Below are 22,549 nucleotides of genomic sequence, written 5' to 3'. Positions count from 1 at the left end.
TTAATCGTTTTGTTTTGAAGTTTGTACTAATTTATAAAGAGAAATTATTATGGACTTATTGTTAGATATATACACCATTACATTCTCCATATAATGTTATATAAGATTGATATTTTTCAATTCGAAAAAGAAGCTGAATCACATACAATACAAGTAATGACTGCCTTCATATATGTTGTATGTGATTTAATTTTTTATTTAAAAATAACTATAATTTACACGTTTAAATGAAATTCATTTTTGTATACAGTATAGTGTGTTGTTTTTACACGAAAAACTAAATAACACACATATATGAAGACTTAATTACACATTTGGATTTGTAAAGTATGACAAAGGATCGTCGTCTCAGTATCGTAACTCGGTTAAGGACGATCGAGAATTCGAAAGGTCTGCCGGCTTATCGGCGAACGTACGTTTCTTATCGAAGTGCCAATGATCCTTGGGGTCGAGCATGGATGGCTCTTTATCCCTCACCGTTAATTCCCTCTTAAGCCACGATAAAGACCGCCCTTAAAGATCAAGTAATCGCGACCCAATGGCATTCGCGTTGCTCTTAATTATCAGAAATTCTCGGACGTTTTTTGTTCGAGATATGATCTCTACCAATGGTGTAGTTTATTTTACTGTATTTTAGTTGTAGTCTTAATAGTTACAAATTATATGCCGCAAATTGAAAGAAAAAACGACACTTTCGGGATTAAATGCATTACGTAGCGCTTACAGTAATTTACAAGATGAATAATCTTGCGTGCTCGCGGATATCATAATGAAACGAAGAAATACCACCAAGAGCCATGGGTTGAAAGGTTAAGCAACGAGCGAAGCGCGTTGCAGGTTGCGACGGATAATAAAAAGAAGTATACAGATATAATTATGCGAGACACGCAAAGCTAAGGAGATGCGCGAGTGAATCGGACATCATTCATTCTTCGAGAATGCATCTGCTCACTTCGTAATCGCGAAAAATTCTGTCGCGGAAAAAAGCTGGCAGCTGCAAGCCGCCTCATCATGTGGCACACGCCGAACATTTATTAACTCATGCACGATACAAGATCGTGCACTTTCACGCCTATTTCAATCTATATCTGTACACGTTGGATCGCTGTGTAATCATCTGTCCTTTGTATAATTATGTATGCAATTCACCATCGCATCAGGAGAGTGAGTCACTATAAAAATCACAAAATTATGTTGAACAAGTTGGAATAACCATGGAAGGATAGATCACAGAAGATTAAAAATAAAAAATATTATTTAAATGTTGAATTAAATGATATTTTTATTATAACTGTCATGTATGTCGAAGTAGAAATTAATCTATTTCTGTGATAAATTTTAAAATAATCAATAAATTAAAAATAATTTAAATTAGATATTATTTAACACTATGAATTTAACGATGTAGTCGCTGGTAGTTTTAATTGCAAAAATTTTGTTAATACAAAATTTACGCGCAGCTGATAATACGAGTTAAACAACCTTTAAATTAATGTGATATTTGCATTTTTTTGCTTTGGCGACTGATTCGTTATGATCGAACCAGTTTCTCTGGTATAACTGACCTACACTTAGCATTTTTGAGAAGATTGCAATAATTTTTCTCGTCTCATTTGCCCTCAGGTGCGTCGTCGATAAGTCATCGAACTCCTCATGATACACTCTTCCAAATCGGGATTACATCTCCAACCAGTTCTTTCTTTTCAATCACGGATCCTTCATCTCTTTTATATTTTTTCATCTTTGATTTATCTGTTTCTATACTTTCCTCTATCTGATTTTCATCTGTCTTTCCTATATTTGTCTCGCTCTTTCTTACCTTTTTCCTGTTCATTATTGTTTTCTCCATCCGTCGTGTCAGTATCCTTGAAACGCCACGTTCGATTCCTTTTCTTCTCGGAATAATCGTGAAAATATTTGACGTGTAATAAGGCGTCGTGTCGAGTAAAGGCAAAGATCTTATTTAGTCCCGAACGCTGGTCTGTTATTAAAGGAATGCTGAGTTTAAGGGAAACCAAAGTACTCGTTAGGTAATTATGCACCGAAGACATATCAAATTGGTATGTAATACCTTCGCACGAAACCATTTTCCTCATCATTTTGTCACTTGTAAATTGGCGCATCTTTTCAAAAAATTTTAATTTTGATTTGCAGTATTTTGCATCTGAAAAAGCATAATTTCGAAACACATCATTTGTAAAAACGCATCTTGATATCTTTATGTAATTAAATTGAGTTGGAAATTATGTTCATTTTTAGAAAAACTTTCCATCTCACATCCGGTTATTTTAATCAAATACTTGATGGATCGTTTAAATGTCATCACGTGACGACAGTCACGTTTTAGTGTTTTAGACTTTCCCAAGCTCACATTTAAGTCAAGTACCGCATGTCAAACCCTCCTTATAGTGTGTGAACACGGCGGTCGCTACAATAACGTTGTTCGATCCCTCGAAAACCGCGGCGTGTTCAAGTAGTCTCGATAAGTGCACTTCGAACGATCAATCGTTCACGCTTGTGCCAACGAAACTAGGAAATTCCTTCCATTTTGAAAGTTAAGCTGTTGCTTCAAATTTAGGGCACGTTTGATAAAATTTCAATAAATGAAATAATTTATTATATACTTCTTTTGCTTTACACCCTTAATTAACGTAAATGCGTCAAATGTCGAAAAATAGTAACTTTGACTAGCAGTCACCCTTCTGACTTTCTCTAAGTCGGTACGTTAGGTAACCCTCGCTGCTTCACAGCCGCGTTCCCCACTGTTTGGACAAATTTGATGCTATCTTCGAAAATCGCCTTGAATGCACCAAGATGTGAATAAAGGAACGACAAGAGATTCGATCTCTCGGCGTCGCCAATTGGAAAAACCTCGACTGTTACGATTTCTTGAATAGAATCGAGCTACGAACATCGATTCGCAGCGTATTTTTGTGGCATTTAGGTCTTACTTGATCACAGAATGTCCGACGTATCGGGTTACGAAAATCCCTGACCTCCAATAGCAAGCTAGTTGACATGCGACAGGTATTTTCCACGTTCGATCGATCGCGGGTATTTAGTTTCGATGTGAATTCAAATCGAGGGGAATGTTTGGAGCCAAGAAGATTATCGCGGTATTGACACTCATAGAATTTCGTAGTCGACTGTCCCTCAACTTCCAACGACTTCATTTCTATTCTTGTAAATCGATAAACCGGAAGTTGCAGAATTTGACAGGTACTCCGCGTACGGGTGCTTTTATTGCTCCCATCGTAACATCATAAAATATTTCTGTCCATCGTTCTTGCAAAGCGTCCAGTTTCTCCTTCGTATTCGCGCGTGAACATTCACGCAGAAGGGATTATCATTCTGGCGAGATACATCGATCTCATTCGCGTGAGATTTTGTGAATATTTATGCGATTTTTCCTTCTTCATCGCGCATCCAACACTGACATTTTAAGGACGTGCCAGCGACGCGTGTTGGTTTATATACGGGCTATTTGAGGGCTGGCGAGGGCATTCTTAGGGCTGTTTCTCCACTGTGCTCGTTGCACAATGTAACACTATCCCCCTTTGTAGCGCAGCCTTGGAGTGTCTTTAATGCGAAACCGAGTGCGAGCTTGCTTGCCGCCCTGTATTATTTTTTCATGAATAATCCCGTCATGAGCATCTAAGAGGCCGGAACTTTAAGATGATGTTTTTTTACTTTTGTTCGCGTATATGAACGACGCTTATTAGTGCGAATTTACAGATATCCTTTTTTATTCTACCTTGAATTTTATAAGATTAATATTCCCAATCTCAGCCAATTATCTTGTACCACAGATCTTATATTTCTTGTCTCTGAAATATTTTGGCACACGTTAGATGTCACAGTTGCTCGTTAGTATTCATTGTCCTCCATTTGCGAAGGTATTTGAAACCCAGCGCATGTCATGGATTAGGGAAATTTGTGTGTAGGATAGAACCCTCGATACTCGTTATTTCCATTTTCGTCACAGTAGCGTTCGGCATGAATTGATCGTAATTTTGGAATATATTTTATCACACATCATATATATATTATTTGAACAAGTCTTAAATTTTTATAAAAATAATTGTTTTATAATCGATTTTTCTGAAAGAAACTATCCCTCACAGCACAAAAGTTGCAACAATGCTGCAACATTGCAGCAATATTACAACGTTGCATGGGATGGATCTTGCAACTCGGAAATGGCTAATTTTGGTCACGCTTGTCTTCCGGATGGTTTCCTATTAGAGCAGTGGTGAATGTGCGCTGAATTTCGTTACAATCGAACGTTTTGCAGTAAGGGGTGTGTGTTTCGCGCTCACAATAAGTCCCTGAAGTGTCTTTAGCGCGTACAGTAGCGCGCCATTCAATGGTCGGTGCTCACAAATGCGCAGCGGGGTGTCCGGGGCCTCTCTCGAGATTCGCCACTTCGATATGAATGTCGGTGATCGGGAGAAAAATTAATGTCTACTCCGTCACGGCTTCGGACGAGTCTTCGTGGCCAATACTTTACCTCATACGTCGGGTCTTAATATGTTTATTGCTGTGAGAATGTCGGCCTCGGATAGGTAGTAGATTTTTATCTACCAACGCGTCTTTTAACTCGTCTCGTAACATTCAACGACGACTGAAAAGCGTATCCGGATCTTCTCTCTGCTTGATTCGGTTTTCGTCTCTAAATTTAATGACATTCTTCTTAGTGTCGCAATTATTTCATGCCGTTTCAGACGTTATAAATAAGTACTTTTACCCAAATGCTTAATTAACGCAAAGCGAGTGGAATAAAAGTTAATTGCTTGATAATTGATTTGTTCCTTATCAATGAAAGCAATAAAATTACCAAATAATTTCTTTGTGAAGTGCTTTTATACTATAATATATACATGTAATAGTGCAATAATATAAATGAACAAAAAAAAATATTTACGTACATTATCGCCATGATTCACAAAAATGCGTATCTATATTTTCGATTAAGTACATCTAGATAATATTTAAATGTATAATAATTGAAAAATCAGTCATCAAAAATCATTTATCAAAAATAAAATTTTCAGAGAAATGCATATTATTTTTTGTAGGATCATTTTATGTATTAGGTGTTGGAATTAATTCGTAGCGTTTTACAAGTGATGGGAAGTACTTTCATTAATGTATTTTTTAATGCTCATGTGAAATAAATAACATTCTTTCATTAAAAAACGCTACGAATTAATTCCAACACCTAATATTATTTCGTTTTTTTTACTATAAAAGAAAGACTTTAGATTAGTCTAGATGGTAATAATTATTTTATTTTAAAAAAAATGAAAAATAATTTTTTTTCTTTTTTCTTATACAGTTCTATTGATAAAAACGGTTTCTACATATAATCTGCTTTGCGCAAGACAGCTGAAGACATCTATTGGGTCAAAGAAGAACTGAAACTAGGGTTAATAAATCTTGAAAAATATTACAACTATATTCAATGAACGATAATTATAAATGAATGATTATATTTGGTTTTATTATCTCATATCTTCATTTCTTCCATTTTTTTCTAGAAATAATCTCAATGTACAATAAAATATCATGAAAGATATATAAAATTTAATTAAATTATTATTATTTATATATCTTGTTTATTTAGATAAAATGCAAAAGGCGAATAAAAAATTTTGTAGGCAAACAATCGCGTCGGACGCTAATCAATATTTAGGCGTTCGTGAGAAACTTATCGAAATACCGATAGTCGACAATAGAGAGCTGAGGTACAATATTTATTAGCTATGATTGTATATTTTTTTATTATTCAAAAATGAGTAGTTGACTTAAATGTGAACTCACAATCTCATTATAAATATTATATCGCTGAGTGTATCGTAATTCACATTTTTTTCGCGCATTTTCCCATGCCAGGAATGATTTAATCGCACGCATCGAAGCTGTTACGCTGAAAATAATAGAACAGATATCATGTGAACAGGCACCATGTATATCGTACTTTAGTGGCCGAAATAATATTTCGAAATTGAGTACACGTAAAGCAAATGTTTATCCAGGATGCTCAGTCGATCCAGACTCGCAAGTCCGAGAGGGAACGACGTTTTTCAATGATGCCTTAACTGATTTTGTCGAAGAGCAAGATACAGATAATAGAGATACTCAGAATTTGGAAAAGACAACCGTTGATTTCGCAGTGAAAAGCAGCAGAAAAAAATTTGTTCTAATGATAATGATAATGGCTGAGGTTCATCATTTATTGCTAACGAACACCACCAAGACCCGACGAGCGTTTTATTATGATTTAAAAAAAGAGACAACCAAATATTTGGTACCCATTCAACGATATGTCGATCGTGCGTTGAATGATATCGCTAATTTGTTAGAATGCGCGCCATGGGATTTGAGTGAGTTGGTCAAACATTATTTAATTATAGGAAGCCCAATTATAAATATGATAATTAAAACTATATGTTTACTGAAACGATGCAATAATAAATATAAAGAAAATAAAAAATATGAAATAACAATCAATAAATAGAAGTCTTTCTAGGACTACTGGCAACGGCTAAAGGATTGATGGCAGGAAACATGACCATCACACTAGTCGATAATCAAATTATTGATTGTACAATACCAGGCGGCGCGCAGATACCGCAAATTATTTCGAACATAATTTCCATTCGTGCGAAAGCCAAGTTCGTTTTGGTAATTGAGAAGGACGCAGTCTTCCAAAAGTTACTCGAGGAAAACTGTTCTTGCTCCCTAAAATGCATTCTAGTGACGGGAAAGGGTTATCCGGATGTAGCTACGAGGATGTTTGTCAAGATACTATCCGAAAAGATGGAATTGCCAATTTATATAGTTGTAGACGCGGATCCTTTCGGCATAGACATTATGTTAATTTATCGGTAATTTAAGCGAAATTGCTGTTATTTTTATTAGAATTTTTTATATCAAAAAAAGAAAATAATATAACTTTAGTTCTTTATCATAATCTTTCTCGATATATAAAAGTTGAATATATAGTTGAATTTAGATAATATTTCAATATTACATGCTAGTTTAATTTTTATTCGAGAAATATTTCATTTCTATGTATATTTCTATTACACTGGTTTCCGCAGCTTCGGTTCATCGACCCTTTGTAAAGAAAACGAGAGCTTGGCTTGTCCTAACGCACGTTGGCTCGGAATCCACCCCTCGGAATTGATTCCTATAGGAGCAAAAACGATCCCGCTCACCGAAGCCGATCTCATAAAATTGAGATCCATCGAAGCCCGGAGTTACGTAAACGAAGCTATATCGAAGCAGTTGAGCATATTGCGGAAGGGCAAGGCAGAAATGGAGGCAGTGTCCTCCTTTTCAAAAAATTTCTTTACCGAGACGTATTTATCTTATAAGATAGATGGTCAGGATTATATTTAAAGCGTAATCTATTTGATAAGACTTCGAAAAATTTATGAAAATATTTAGTTGGAATTAATTCTATAAAATTATTATTACGTTCTTTAATCAAAGGAAACACAGAAAAATTAATTTATAATAAATAAAATATATGTGTTACTTTAAATGACTTTTCATTTTGGTATTAATCCATGTTTCGTTGAATAACTTTTTCGGAAAAGCTGTCGTTGTCATCCTCTAACGTTATGAGCTGCGGACTTTTATGAAACGAACCCAAATATATAACACTGCTCTCAGATAATCGTCTCGATGGGATAAGAGATTTAATCAAAGCCGTCATTTCTATCTCACGAAGATTTCTTTTCGAACGAGTCTCGTACGGATGATCGTGCAGTCTTGAATATAAAATTATAAGTATTAAATAAGCTTTAAATAACGTCCACTGTAGAGAAGATATTTCAATAAATTATATTATATTCTTCGAATAATTAATAGTTCCGTACGCGTTAATATTGTTTTGCTTGAAACTGTTTAAGAAAATTATGCTTTTCCTTTTCCTTGTTCGACGAGAAATCATAATTTCTTAAGCCTGCTGCAACGTCTCGATGCCTTAATTATTATGTGTTGTTAAAAGTCGTCAAAGATGCAACATTGAGGAAGAATTAAGAATACTTCAGATAATGTAACAGTTTATTGAAAACACTTTATCCACCCGGTGTCCGGGCAGAGCTTCGCTGATATTAAAAAACGCAGAATCTTAATAACATGATTATTTCGTGGATGTTACGTGGAAGGTAACTTGGATGACATCCGCGAAATCGGCATTGTAAATCAATGAAGTTAACTGCAATCGCTTTCGAAAATTCAATCGAGTTGGATTGGATCTCGGTTTTTTTTCTCAATTTTTGTCAATTTGAAAAAGTCTTGAAACATTTTTGAATAAATTTTAATAAATTATAAGACACAATGGACTACGTCTAGGTGTCGTTAATGGATTTTCAATGGAGGATCGCCTCCCGAATTATTATTATCATTATTATTATTAATAAATTATGATAATCGAAATAAAATAAAATCACTCATAGACTTTGTAAATATATTAAAAATTTTGAAATAATTTTCTGATATTTAAACGTGCAAATTTTACGCATTAGTAAGCTTATCTTTGAAATAATATAAATTATTTGATCTTTCCAGAGAAAGGTACTGATAAAAGAGATTTTAAAATCAAAAGTAAAATTTTTTAATTGACTTGCTCTGAAGATTTACTTTGTTCGCTTACTTTTTTCACCGTTGAGTATCAAGCCATTGATCGGCCGATTTCGTGGATGTTTCTGGTGCAGGTCCGTGCGAATATCGCCAAAAATCGAGTAGAAATAACTTTCCGTGTCCATTCCGCGATACTAATTGAAGGCGAGTATCGATCGAGTAGCTCGAACGACATCAGTAGTGGCTCTCGTATGGAATGCGTATCAAGCATTTCGATGAAATGGATATAAAAAACAATCTTTCGAGATTGCCGAACACGCCTCCGAGCGGACACAGATGCGTTTGGAGCCACAAATCGTGAAAAAAGCGTGACTCGTCTTCAAGAAGTCAATGTGTTTTCTAATCGCTAATTGTCATTGATCGTCAAACGATTAAAGATTGAAATTTTCTATTTGTCGAGCTCAAATATGGAGAAAAAGAGACAAAAAGATTATAAATTATCTGAAATTTATATTTCTCTTAATAATCATCACAGATTCTTATAGATAAAATGTTGTATTTTCATTTTTTTTTTTTGAGAAATCAGTGTGAATATAATATACTTTTTAAATCTAGACTGCCGAATTTAATTAACGCGTTCTGTTTGACGATCGTTCCAATCGGTCGATCGACCTATACGACGAGTGTATTTAATGTGCATTAATTTATTCATGCGTTCGCACGGGCCTAATCCTTATATTGACTTCCGCGTGAGAAAGTTATCTGTTTCTTTTAATATATTGCGTGTATATGTGTGTGTTTGCGTGTGTTATGCCCATACGAGTGTATTTTTCATTGCCTTTTACGTTTTTTTTTCTTTTTAGCGGCGATAATACGTTACCAAAAGCTATAGATACCCTTATGCGTTGCTACCAAGGTTCTTTTTTGCGATTAATTTCATAATTCGCATGCTTGTACATATTGCGTGCCTGCCTTTGTGATATTTTTTTCCGATGCCCTATGCTTACGTTTAACGATTTGCCTCACTTTCTGCCGTTATTATATTTAATAATTGATTGTGATTTACACACTCACACATTCTCTCGCTCTCATTCACTCTACCATTATTATTCTTTCTCCCCCTCCCCATCTTTTTCTTTGTGGCTCGCATTTCCGAATCCAATCGATCGAATTCAATCATCTCTTTCCCCCGCTTCTTAAGATCGAACAATTCGCGTTTCGATCGCTCGCGTTATATTTATTCGGGAATAAATGGAAGCGATATTGTTGACAACAAACATTTTGTTTCACTACAAACGATCATTCATTTATCGCGAAATGGAGGAGTCCGGTTATGGATTAACTTAACGCTTGTTGCGCACTGTACATAACGTTGCAGATTAATTTTATTGGAAGATTCATTACAGCCTGATTTTTCACTACAGCCGTCTGATTTTCAATAGCTAACATCAAAAGATAGTGAAAAGAGAAATCCTCTTTAAGGATAAATCCATTCAACAGAGAATTTTTCGAAGCCTCCATTACGCGTTACAACTTTGTACTTTCTACAGTCGACAGCGGGCACATCATCTCGACCTAACGACCCTTCGCATCTATAATATTTTTATCCTCGCAAAAATCGCTTTCGTGAAGTCTTCTCGGTCGCGATAGTTTGGCAATACTAGACTTCGTCGCGGTTTACGATACACCCGAACCATAGCGATCATTCACGAGTATTCATTAAAATTATTATGTAATTTTCTCTTTTCTCCGTTTCTATTTATTATCGTTTGATTAGTTGCACTAGCCTTGATTGTCGGCATTTAAGGGCTGCTGGTATATGCAGCATACATATGGCGACGTGCGCCACTTCCTCGTCTGAGCGCGCTTCTTCTCTAATTAACATTTGGACTCGTAAACTATCCGTATTTTCGAACTAGAAATTATATTGACATATAGTCTCGAATATTATCTGCGATTTAAAATTTTTACAACGAAATCACTATATGTGTTTTAGTTAGAAAGCGTATTCTATAATACAATAAAAATAATCAAGGTATTTCGTCTTAATTTGTAGCAAAATTCTATATAAATTCTAATACACTAGATGAACCAGTAATAACAAAATTTATAAATTAAAAGACTTACTCTGTTGAAAGATATACATATGTATGTATAGAAAATTTCTAAATCTACAATTTTTTTTATGCAAATGAATCCTGACGTCAAATCGTAAGGCAATAATTTCCGAAGTCTTATATCTTCGATTTTCGAAATCTCATAGATTACTAAATCTATGTAGAACGTATCGTAAAAACATCGACGTTGCCGCAGATATTTTCGAGACATTTACGAGCCCTTTTATTCTTCGACGACGTCGCGTTTATAAGATTTCCGAGCGTTCGCTTTTACAATAGTGGAGCAGCGAAGTCAGTCATATGTGACAATAAGCGTACGATGTCTCGCCATATCTTGTCTTCCACTGTTCCACCTGAAAGTACGGTAAAAGCAAGCAAGTACTCGGGAGCCTCAACATCGTATGCCGATCGCGCCTGATCGATGATCGACAGCTAGTCCTGACGATTATATAAGTATATCGTCTGTTTAGTCGTTCATCCATTCGGGATCGATCGATGTATTTCGTAGAAGTATACAATGAGTTTGATACCTGCACCTTCGACGAGATCCTAGTTTACATGTATACTTCAACAAGCATATTTTCGTAAATCTTGTCGATCGAAAATCAGTTATTTAAAAACAAGTGATATCGCTCTTCTCTATTTATGAATCATTCACGATTCCTGCAAGCATCTGCGTGGGACCTCATCGAAGAAGCTTCACATTTCTTCTAGATGTATATATATATATATATATATATATATATATATATATATATATATGTACAAATATTCAAAATTCAAACGGGTAGGGAGAAGGGGGGAGGGGCGGGTCGAGATGGGGATACTAAAGATCTGTGTGAAACAACTTTTTACGCGTGTAACATTACGATACATAGAACTAGGCGCCAAGCTGTACAACACAAAATTCACAGTAACAGTCCGGATTCTATAATGGTAAATATATATATATATATGTCGATGGCTGTGGACGAACGTCACCGCATAGGCGTAGATACTTTTTCTCCGTTTAAAATCGGGGAGGCACCAGTGACGTAGCTAGAAAAAAAGGAGAACGTGTAAGACGGAAGCTTGCAAACTCTTTCTTCCGAACGTACGTTTAACTTGACTCGAGAGACCTTAGAGACTTCCTCTGGGATTCTCAATCTCGCCGTAAAAGCGTCGATTACGGTCCGCAGAGTCGATCTCCCATATCGAGACATATATTCGAGCGCTGTGATTCAATAAATTTCGTTTGAAAAGTAGGGCACAAAGAAAAGTGCAAGTTTGCAGACTCCCAATAAGCTCTGTACGTTGAAGTGTTATACAATCCGTATTAATTTCGCCTTTAGCCATTCGCTACGAAATCTCAGGCCTTTCCTGTATGAGCACCCTTGGGACTTGGAACACAGCAAGACGTTAATGACGAGCTCGCAAACATTCGGCATCGATTCCACAATCATCGTTCCGATGACGCTACGCGAACGACGTGGATTTGCAAGCCGTCGATAAGCTCCGCACGTAGTATAATTCGGTCTGCGCTTTCGAACACCCGCCTCATTCTCTTTGTCCGCTTCTCGAAACTCGCCTGATTTCACGGCATGTACGCGCGTTTGACTCTTAAGTACTTTTGCGACGCGTGCGTCGTCGTCGAACAAGCCGCTCGCGCTGTTTAATAAGAATTCATACTGCCTAACAAACTATGAAACTATCATATTGAATTTGCGCAGGAAACGCGAGCGACATCGTTCGTTAATGTACAAAAATTAAGCAGATGGCGATCTGTCGCTCTTCGTTCTTGTCGGATATCTTTCGTGATTTCTGGATTTTTTCATAGTTTGACAATATAAATATCGCTAGATGCACATCCAGAAAGAAAAGTGAATGATTTTCCCGTAGTAAAGAGGAATCTTTAGGCAAATGATATACGTCATAACGATATTGCTCATACAAATGCCATTTTACTTCCATTTTTTCTATCAGTCTCCATCTTGCCGCATAAACTCACACGTACGCTCGTCAAACGGCGTTTCTTTTCTTTTCTTCGTTTATTCGGATAAACGATTGTTCTCGCTTTTTTCGCATCCTCAGCGGCCTGATTTATATCGCGATTCAGGCTCTAAACGAGAAGATCATCCCGTTTACGAATGTAATTGCCGTGACCTCGAGGACGAGTCTTCGTATTAACGTCCGTTTTGGATGTATTGGAAATAGACGCACTAGAGACAACAAAGGATTCTTCGGATTGAGGCACTAGGAGGCATCCAGGGCGAGGCACTCGGCGAGGAAGTCCTCCATGGAACGATAAGCGTGTTCGAGCACGCCTCTCAGGGCGTGATCTTCGTTCGCGTAACTCTGTTTCAAAAGAAGGAAGCGACAATTAGCTCGAGTATTCTTCGACACATCTGCGTCGATACATCTCGTTTGTTTTTGTTTTCTCTTGCCTGATATCTAAAGATGACTCCCGCTTCGGACAAAGCCTTGGCGAAGGCAACGCCGTGCGTGTAAGGCGCTGTGAGGTCAGCTAGGCCATGAAGAAGATAAAGGCTATGACTAGGCACCAATCTCGCTCGTTGCGTGAGATCAGCCTCCACGTAGCCCTTAAAATTCTCAACTGGGGCACCGAGAACTCGTTCCGTAAACGCGGAATCTGCAGTTGAAGAAAGCAATTATTAATAGTATCAACAAGATTTTTTGGAATTTTTTTCGGTGCACCTCGCCTAATTTGTTTTTCTAGAAGAAATGGACAAATCAGAATTCTCTGATTGAATCTTAAATTTTAATTGAGATAACCAATATTCTGAGTGATATCAAAATTTTTATTATCTCAATTGGAATTTAACAGGTTCAATCAGAAAATTTTGATTTGTCCATTTTCAACCAGAATTCCAAAATTAATGTAATCAGACTTTTTTCTAGTGCAGAAAGAGCGGATTTGCTGAAGTACCTAAAAATTTAACTTGATACAAATCTGAAGATAATTTTGTTGAACTATGAAATGTTGTAAAAAATTATGACATTCTAATAATCTTGCATAATTATTTTAATAATTTAACAAAATTATTTTCAGATCTAGCTAAATTTTTAAATATTTTAGCAAAATTATTTTTTCCGTGGACTCCATATGCTTTTACGAAATTTATATGCTTACTATAATACATCCAATCAGCGATTGGATTCACCGCTACGCCGCATTTGAAGACATTCTCCTGGCTACCGAGGACCATAGCAGTCACATATCCACCGTAACCCCATCCCCATACGCCAACCCTGGTGACGTCGAGATACTTGTGCGTCTTCAAAAGGTGTCTTAACACAGTGAGTTGATCCTGTACCTCGACGCCGCCTATCCTTCTGAAAAGATCCTTCTTTCCCTGACCACGAGCGCCACGTACGTCCAGTCTCACATAGACTACGTCGTTGTGACTCGACATATACGTTCCCCAGTCTATTCGGAACTTGTCTGTGACGGCCTCGCTACCAGGACGACCGTTCACCTCGACGAGTACGGGAAACGCCGCGTCCCTGAGCTCTTCCCGCCACGAAGGCGGCAACAGCAGCTGCACTTGAGCCCGCCAACCTTGAGGTAGCGGCACCTGCCAATCATTTCAAGTTATAATATCAAATTGAGGCAAAATCGTAGCAATATTAATTATCTACCTCAAAGTTTCGTCTGGTAGGCAGTGCCAGTTCTGACAATTTTTCCGCGCGTTGAAGCCTTGTGTCGTACAGCACACGAATCATCTTATGCGTCGACATCATGTGCACGCCGGCGAGGGGAAGGCCGGGACCCTCGCAGTATAGTACGTAGTAACCCTGCGTGTTGTTGTCCACCGATGGACTGACCGAAGCACCAAAATGTGTGCAATTTGTGTAATAGAACCTGCAGCAACAAATTCGCTTATTAATTTTATTTGACCGAGAATCAATTACATCGATTTAATTTTTTTTTTTAACTTGCCTACTACTCCAAAGAACATCTCCAAGGTCACACGTCACGCACAATGGCTCGAAGTGACGAGGATCGTCCGCGGCAGGGTCGCGTACTACGTAGAGATGTCTTTGGCCAGGTCTCTTCTCTCTAGTACCTAAATAGTATACGAGATGTGCTTTGGTGTCCCATGCTAAGATCTCGCTCACCTGTTTTAGAAAACATTTATGCGATTAAAATTTCTTTCTTTTTATTTTTTATATACTATATGTATATTTTTAATCGTTATAATACATTATATGTTTTGTTGTTATATTTTTATGATTATTTCTGATAATAATCTATGATCCACTACTTTTAGTAGTAGATCTAATTTGTAGCATAGAATTTAGTGTTACATGCCATGTACTTTGAACGTGTGTTCTGATTCTTTAATTACTTTTTATATTACACAGCATATAAAATATTAAATAGGATTCTATTCTAAGTTCTATGTTAAATAAGAATTGTCTAAATAACTCATGGAATACTGATTGTACAAGCCACTCACCTCGTAACGACCATGGGAGAGTACTGCTATTCTTTGTTGCGTGAGTGTGACGTGTTTTATATGCGTGAAGTGCTCCTTATCACCTTCTTGCACTGTGGCCAACAGCAGAAAGCTGTCGCCGTCTGGAGCGAAAAGAGGATGCGGTTGAGCGTCCAGCCACAGTCCTTCGGGTGCCCGCTCCGTATGGGTCACCTCGCATTCCCACGTGGAAGCACGGCAAGCCGACACTATAGATAGGTTTTGCATCCTCGTCATCCAGACGACAGCGATCTGCGAAGCGTCCTCGCCCACCCACCCGGCCGATATCAAATAGTAATCTCTGAAAATATGATCGCGAATTTCATTAATTCGGAATCATGAACGAGCGAAGCCAATGTCCTAACATTGTTCCAATACTGAATTTATATTTTCTACAAATTATCTCGTATATTTTGCAATTAGGGTAAAAGTAATTGTTAATAAATCAACATACTGTTCATCCAAGAGTGCCGGTGGCCTCAATTTTATTTTCGTTGACCACGTGACGTTGCCGGTACCATTGTAATTTGCCGAGCTCACGTTACTAAGATCTATGATCCACAAACCGACTTCCGGATTGGGGAAACCCGGTCTCGGGTATCTAACCGATCTGGAAGGTGGAAACGACCTGGACGCGCTCAGGGGATTCGATCCGGCTCCATCTTGACCCGGCGTACCAAACCAAGGAAACTCAAGCGCGCTCACTCTGGTGTCGTTGAACGTGGCGAAGAGGACATGCGTGCCATCCGGACTGGGCCAGATCGCTTGCGGTCTCGGTAACACTTCCTCTTGATACAACCAGTCGGGTACGCCGTTATAGATTATCCCAGGTACGCCCGTGTCGGTCAAGCGGGTGTCCTCCGTCGACGCGGGTCCCATTCTAAGAAAAATGTCGTTCTCGGAGATCATCAGGAGATTGGATGTGTTGCCCAACCAGGCGGCATGTTGTAATCGCGTCTGATGCATGTGTCGTGACGCTTGTAGACGAATGGGTGTGTGATGGCTGGTAAATAAAAGATTATAAACCTAATGTATAAGATTATAAAAACTACTGTATAATGTGCAAGTTAGTGATTTTATTTGCATTCCAGTGCGTTCTTTTTATACAAGTATATTTTTAGAGACGCATTCAATACGGAAAAATAGTGATAATAGGATTCAAATAAATCAGATAAAAAAGTGAGAATGAAAATTCGTAAATTAATATATATATTTTTTTTAATCATAAAAAAATTTAATCATAAAATTTAATCATAAATTGAAAAGTACCAATAAGAACCGATTAGATGTACGTATATATTATATATGAACTCATTTTTTACATATAATTTATTACATTTATTACATAACGTAAAAGTAGTAGATGTTTTGCCCTTAATTTAGATCCTTCTTTTAGTACGTAAATTGAATGTAATTACGAGTAATGTAAATAAACATGTTTACATCTTCATATTTAAATTTAATGAGAACCGTCGTAATAATAACTTTTAAATGAGGTATATGGTCAGATAAATGATTCAGTCATAAAAAGTACTCGTTTTACTTCTAAACTACTTTTTATACGATAATGCGCATTTTAAAATTATTACGATTCTCTTTAAATATGAAGATGTATAATACATGTTTATTTGCATTACTGTTAATTATATTTAATTTATATACTGAAGAGGATTCAAAACTAGGATTGAAGCTACTTCACGTTATCTGATAAATAAATTTATATGTACGTACATATGCATCTAGTCGGCTCTTATTGGCTTTTTTTCAAATTTATGGTCTACTTTTACGGACTAAATCCACTTATATTATTTAATATTTTAATAATTATTTTTATGTATTAAATCAATTTTTTATAATTATATTTCTAAAATTATACTTTTATATTTAATATACTTACTCGTTCGTAACATCGTAGATGGTGTAAAGAGCAGTGAAAGTGTTCCGAAAAACCTGAAAAATTGTCGACATCTGTATACCATATGAAATATAAAAAGATCGGGAAAAAAGAGAACTTGTAGTGCAGAGGTGAATGTGTTTTCGATAGCGATAATCGACAGCTAACTGCAACTAAATTGCCACGCGTCGTATTACACGTCCGAGCGTTATCGATAAGCGACGGATCAGAAAGTTAGGATGTAGCTGCTGCGCGAAAAACTTTTCTCGAGGGACTTCCACGTTTAAGCTACTTACCGGCTTGACATTGTGCCTGAACAATACATAACGTAGATCAGAGCTGCATTCGTAGTCCTGAACGTTCAGTTGTCTCTGGAAACAACGTTTAATAAAGATTACATTCTATAGAATATTAAGCAAAATCCGATCTTAACATTTAACAGTTTAATTCAAAAGTCGGTTATATTGCTGATAAAAGCGAAAGCTTTCATCGTAAACACACGAAATGCTTTTATCTTATAAAAAAATATCTTTTCCGATTTTGTAATTATTTTTCTCAGATGAGTTTTAATTCTGACGTAATATTTCAATTTTTATCTTGGCGTTATTATTATTATTATTATTATTATTATTATTATTATTATTATTATTATTATTATATTGATAATGTTTTTATATGTGCAGACACAGTAATTTATATTTTATATTTCTTTTTAAGTATTATTTTAAGTTCCAGTGAGAATATTGCCTTGAAGTTAATTTTTAATGTCTGATATCTATGTTTTTTTGTAAAAAACTTATTCCACTTGTGATTTAAATGTTGAAAATGAATGGACCTAAATCAAAAGATAAAATGTTCTCATATGTACATAAAAGAGGAGTTGTTTTATTATTAACACGTCTGAATACCTGCGTTCTGATTCCGATCCGCCTCCGCTTGGTTTTTTTCCTTTTTAATCCGCGAGGTAATTTTATCTCGTTTCTAGAATTTAATAAATTTGCAATTACCGTTTGCAGTTATAACTGGCTTTATTAAGATTGGTAGCGGGTTCATCGGTTTATCTCCAAGTATGTAGTGTAGCGTTATGCATAGACGAATATCGCTGGTAGTCGATACTTGTATCCGAAAGAATGGCGAGACGAGCCGGACGCGGCATGTCCTGGGAACGCCGGATCGGATCAATGCGCCATATACACTTGTCTATACCTCGCCTGTCGGTCCAAGAGAGAAAAAGGACGCGGATTTGGAACCTGTCCAGACTAAGTGGATCGGCTCTCTTGCGCACGCATACTTATTGCTACCGCTACCTAAATCGATCATTCTTTCTGTCTCGTTATAAGCCATTTCCCTCCTCGATTCTTTTTTTTCTCTCATTGTCCATATTTGAGGCTTATCGTGGAGATACCTTGTACATTTTATTTTGTGACTCTCCCACATTTCTGTAATTGTTTTCACACACCCTAAATTCTTTCGAGTGGAATCTCACTCTAAAGAGTGAAAATAGAGCCAGTCTTGAAAAGGAGAGATGCAATTTTCAATCTTTAAGAGTGAGATTTCATTCTTCAGAGTGACAATTCACTCTAAAAGTTTTAAAGAACAGCATTTATATTTCATTCCTCATAGAGCGTTAGAGTTCTCGAAATAATAGAATTAAACAAGACTTTTTAATTATCGCTTTTTCCCGCTTCGAGCCTACTGTAATCGAAATACCTTGAGATGGTATCATTGAACCTCAACGCAATATCGTAGTATCTAGAATTCCTCATATTTATCCTGCGCGTGCCTAACCCTGAGTAAACCGTGGGATGCTCCGGATTCCATTTTATGTACGGTTCAGTCTTTGTTTCGCAATGCGCCGCAAGGCAGAACTCGGCTGGTTTGCCGATCGTTTGAACAAAACTGACTTTCAATAAAGAGTACAGGTTATATTCCCTATCCTACATAAAAATTTTCACCGTATAGAAACGCTCGGAAATGTTGTTTGACTGTTTACCTCAATTAGAAATCTACTGGGGACTCGAAAGGGAGAGAAAGCAAACTGAAAACGCAGTATTTTGTATGAGAATATAGATGTGTCTTTTTATATCCTTGATCGAAAAATTATTTATGAAAGACTATTGCGCAGGAGAAATTATTCACTTCAGCTTAGCGGTACATATTTATTCGTGCGTTCCATTTTCTCTGCTTATGCAATAATTAAGAGGCTAAATCATAAATGGCCAATAATTAGAAGCTATTTTCCAGCTGAGAGCTTTCGAATCCTACAAGTTAGAAGTTTATTAATTCATAAGTCTACTCCGCTATTTTTCCTGTTTACGCAACAATTAAAGAGGTTAAATCAGAAGTAGCAAGCAAAGAATGGAAAACTATCCATATTTATTTCTTTCTTTCTTCAGGAATTTATTCATTTTCCTTTTCCTTCCTCTTCGCACGTTCCACAGAAATATATCTGCACGTAGGCAGTTGGCGCATAATTATCTGGCAAGTGCGAGGGTCATGTCTCCAATTAATCTTGGATGAACGTGACAATAGCTCGGTATCGGCGGATTAGATACTAAGGGCTAAGATACCTCAGTGCATCACTAATGCGGATATTCCTGCCATGGTTGGTGATTTAGGGCTCCGCCGAAATCTGATGGAAATAACGTTTCTCTTGGTCGAGTGGCTTGGATCCGGCAAGGATTATTATCGGGTCATGAATGAATTTGGCCGAAAATTTGACGACTCGTTCGCTCCAGTATTTCCAGTTGCAATGTTTGCCGATCGATTTTATTTGGCATCATGTTCCAAACAAAATTTATTTAATGTGAAGTGAACTAATTAACCTATGTAAATGGAATTGATTCTTTAAATAAATATATTATATTTACTTTAGATATATATTGATAACTTCGTCAAATAACATTGAATATTTGATTTCGCGGATGATAAAATAATCGGTAATAATTATGCATGAGATAATACATATATCCAAAAATCGAAATTAATTATAAATTTTTAATTTGTATAGCCGACCAAAAAAAAAGCATGCTCAATCCCATCTTTTACGTCTTACAAAGTTGCACACATCCGTTTGTTGCATAATTTAAAAACATTAGTTTCAACATACAATAATTAAATGCGGAGCGATTTTGCAATCGTAGAAGTTTTATCGCTAATTAATTCGCTAGTTAATTAAATAAATTAGAATAATATTTTAAACGCTCTTTGAATTCTAAAATTTGTAGATTTAAACATTTTAAGCCATGTTTATTTGTCATTTAATAATTTTATAATAATTTAGATATGACAAGTCTACGTTTGATATTGAATATTTTATATCCAAATCGTGTTTTACATGCAAAATTGCATGTTTACAAAATATCAAAACGAAGTGTAATCAAAGTTAAATCGTACTAGTGATTTTTTAAAAAGTTTATTAATAAATAATAATTTTCGAGTTTCTCGAGAGAGAAGGTTTCAAGTTTCTTGTGTCTCGCCTTTTAGGTTCTCATTCTTAAAATAACTTTAATCTCTTAATTCTTTTCCGTCACATTAGAGAGCACAATGCTTTTTTTCTTTATAAATGATTCTTTTAATCGCTCGATCCATAGAACTCCTTTTCTTTTAAATAACTCCAATTATTTTTTTCTTTCTAAGAATTCGCACTCTATGTAATTTGTCAATAAAGGAAATTAAAAGAAAAAAGTTTGTAATTGCAATAGAAATTTGTCTTCTGAATCTTAAATTGCATTGCGAAACTATTCTTAGAATATTTAATTTGCGAAAGCTGGATTGTGCAGTGTCATTGTTAAGTGAGATTCAGATATATGTGTATATGTATATTATATGTGTATGTATATATATATATATAAAATAGAGAATTATTTAATAAACGTACATAGTTATTTTATAATTTTCACGGGACAAATTTACGATTGAAAATTTATCATACGCAATAATCACTGTGCTTGTATAAAATTTGAGCGCTTGTATGATATTATGCCATATAATACCATCGGTAAAGTCTATCTTTATGTAATGAAGCGCAAAAAACGCGTGATAAGCACTGTATATATACGTACAAGTGTATGATTAGAGACTAAAAGGGACACGACGTTGTTGCGGGTGTCTAGAAGGGTGAGAGAACCATCGTCGGCTTGGTAGACGAACTTTTCGTGGGTTATCCAAGTCGGTGGTAACCTGTGCGGTGTCAGGTCATCACGAAGGCACTCGTCTAACGTAAGACGCCTGCCACTCCAATACAGGAGCTCGTCAACGTACCTGTAAACAAATCAAAAGAAAAGCAAATATGTAGAAAGCAGTACACGAGCAGTACACTTTTTCAAGCATTTGTAATAATTCGTAATAAACGAATCGAAACTATTGTATTTTGCTCAAGTGTATCTTTTTTACTTTTAGCCAAGGCAGGAGTTTTGTCTTAGTTAAAAGTAATATACATGATGAAAAAATATACTAAATTTTAATAAGTATTTGTTTGAATAGTATTAACTAAATATTTACTAAATGTAAACATATATTTATTTGATACAAGAGCCATTAATTTGATTTAAATATCATTTTTATTAAGTAAATATTTATTTACTGTAAGTTTAGTTAGTACTATTTAAACAAATATTTATTAAAATTTAGTAAATTTTTTTCGGTGCACGTTAATATTTTATATTATCTGCGAAAAAAAGTTCAATCGTCTTTCTCTATATATCTCTTTCTCTATATATCTGATGGAATTATGAGGATTAGATTACTAAAAGTTATAAAGTAAGGAGAAAACACACACACACACACACACAAACAGCAAGCAATGCGAACTCACCCCAGGAGATAAATTGCTGTGACAATGCCAGCGATAACGAAACCGATGACTAGTAGTGAGAAAATTATACTCCGCCAATTGTGGCCGCCGTCTGCGTACGTTAAATCCTGTGGAAGAAGACAATCTCTTACGTAATTATCGGTCGATCTGTGAGATCGATCGGCAAGCTATAGTGCATAAGCGGATTGGTACAAGAGAACATGCAGATCTCGAATCTCTAATATAGAGAGAAAGGTTTATTGAGAGGATAATTAGGAAAATTTAATAATAATGAAAAAATTGATTAACATCACTTCAAAAATTTTACATTTAGACAATAAGAACAATAAGAATTTTATTGGACCGTACATGTGAAAATACAACCAGTGATACTACAAATGATATAAAATACAACATGTGAAAATAAAGGCCCATAGTAATCAAAACTGGATCTTTAATGCTTAAATAATTCGATGTGAATATTGTGTGAATATTTGTATCTAGAATATCTACACATCTAGAGCACTTTCACTGTGTATATCACGAAGTCACAAATATGACGGATATATATACATAAAAAATATTACAAGTACATATAGATGTATCACAATCATCATAAGTGTTTTAAAAATATATTGTAGAAATAAATTACATATACTGGGTATTTAAA

The 22,549-nt window shown here is 35.8% G+C and overlaps 3 protein-coding genes across 6 annotated transcripts in view; 1 reads left to right on the top strand and 2 right to left on the bottom strand.

Annotated features, from left to right (window-relative positions):
- Window positions 1-5,333: 5,333 nt before the first annotated feature.
- mei-W68 (meiotic W68) lies at window positions 5,334-7,442 on the top strand. The gene is made up of 4 exons (XM_011057650.2): window positions 5,334-5,747; window positions 5,896-6,386; window positions 6,533-6,890; window positions 7,107-7,442. The coding sequence occupies exons 1-4, from the start codon at window positions 5,632-5,634 to the stop codon at window positions 7,405-7,407; spliced, it is 1,266 nt and encodes a 421-aa protein (XP_011055952.2). The 5' UTR covers window positions 5,334-5,631; the 3' UTR covers window positions 7,408-7,442.
- Window positions 7,443-7,528: 86 nt separating this feature from the next.
- On the bottom strand, window positions 7,529-7,963 carry LOC147910969 (uncharacterized). The gene is given in 3 exon segments (XM_087413982.1): window positions 7,529-7,585; window positions 7,587-7,783; window positions 7,862-7,963. Coding segments are annotated over 3 exon segments (342 nt in total). The 3' UTR covers window positions 7,529-7,542.
- Window positions 7,964-8,058: 95 nt separating this feature from the next.
- Window positions 8,059-22,549, bottom strand: part of LOC105146800 (inactive dipeptidyl peptidase 10) — an 82,310-nt gene continuing 67,819 nt past the window's right edge. For 3 of the 4 annotated variants that reach the window (XM_011057316.2, XM_011057318.2, XM_011057317.2), the window contains exons 3-13: window positions 21,901-22,007; window positions 21,149-21,347; window positions 17,381-17,455; window positions 17,088-17,140; window positions 15,645-16,193; window positions 15,173-15,491; window positions 14,653-14,831; window positions 14,352-14,574; window positions 13,843-14,287; window positions 13,136-13,341; window positions 8,059-13,046 (exon numbers count right to left, since the gene is read on the bottom strand). In XM_011057316.2, coding sequence (XP_011055618.1) covers window positions 12,945-13,046; window positions 13,136-13,341; window positions 13,843-14,287; window positions 14,352-14,574; window positions 14,653-14,831; window positions 15,173-15,491; window positions 15,645-16,193; window positions 17,088-17,140; window positions 17,381-17,455; window positions 21,149-21,347; window positions 21,901-22,007 — 2,457 coding nt within the window. In that variant the 3' untranslated portion in view covers window positions 8,059-12,944. Of the gene's footprint in view, window positions 13,047-13,135; window positions 13,342-13,842; window positions 14,288-14,351; window positions 14,575-14,652; window positions 14,832-15,172; window positions 15,492-15,644; window positions 16,194-17,087; window positions 17,141-17,380; window positions 17,456-21,148; window positions 21,348-21,900; window positions 22,010-22,549 lie in introns of all 4 variants that reach the window. The other variant, XM_087413973.1, reaches the window with a different exon arrangement.

Source organism: Acromyrmex echinatior, chromosome 1 (assembly GCF_024713525.1).
Source record: "Acromyrmex echinatior isolate Ae372 chromosome 1, ASM2471352v2, whole genome shotgun sequence".
Taxonomy (NCBI): Eukaryota; Metazoa; Arthropoda; class Insecta; order Hymenoptera; family Formicidae; genus Acromyrmex; species Acromyrmex echinatior.
The sequence above is the reverse complement of the archived record's forward strand: the minus strand, read 5'-3'. Positions and strand labels throughout refer to the sequence as shown.

Excerpts from the sequence above, each read along its gene's own strand:
- mei-W68 (XM_011057650.2), top strand. The coding sequence starts at position 5,632 with ATGCAAAAGGCGAATAAAAAATTTTGTAGGCAAACAATCGCGTCGGAC. Across the intron at positions 5,748-5,895 it reads GTCGACAATAGAGAGCTGAG|GAATGATTTAATCGCACGCA; the intron begins GTACAATATTTA and ends TTCCCATGCCAG. Across the intron at positions 6,387-6,532 it reads ATGCGCGCCATGGGATTTGA|GACTACTGGCAACGGCTAAA; the intron begins GTGAGTTGGTCA and ends AAGTCTTTCTAG.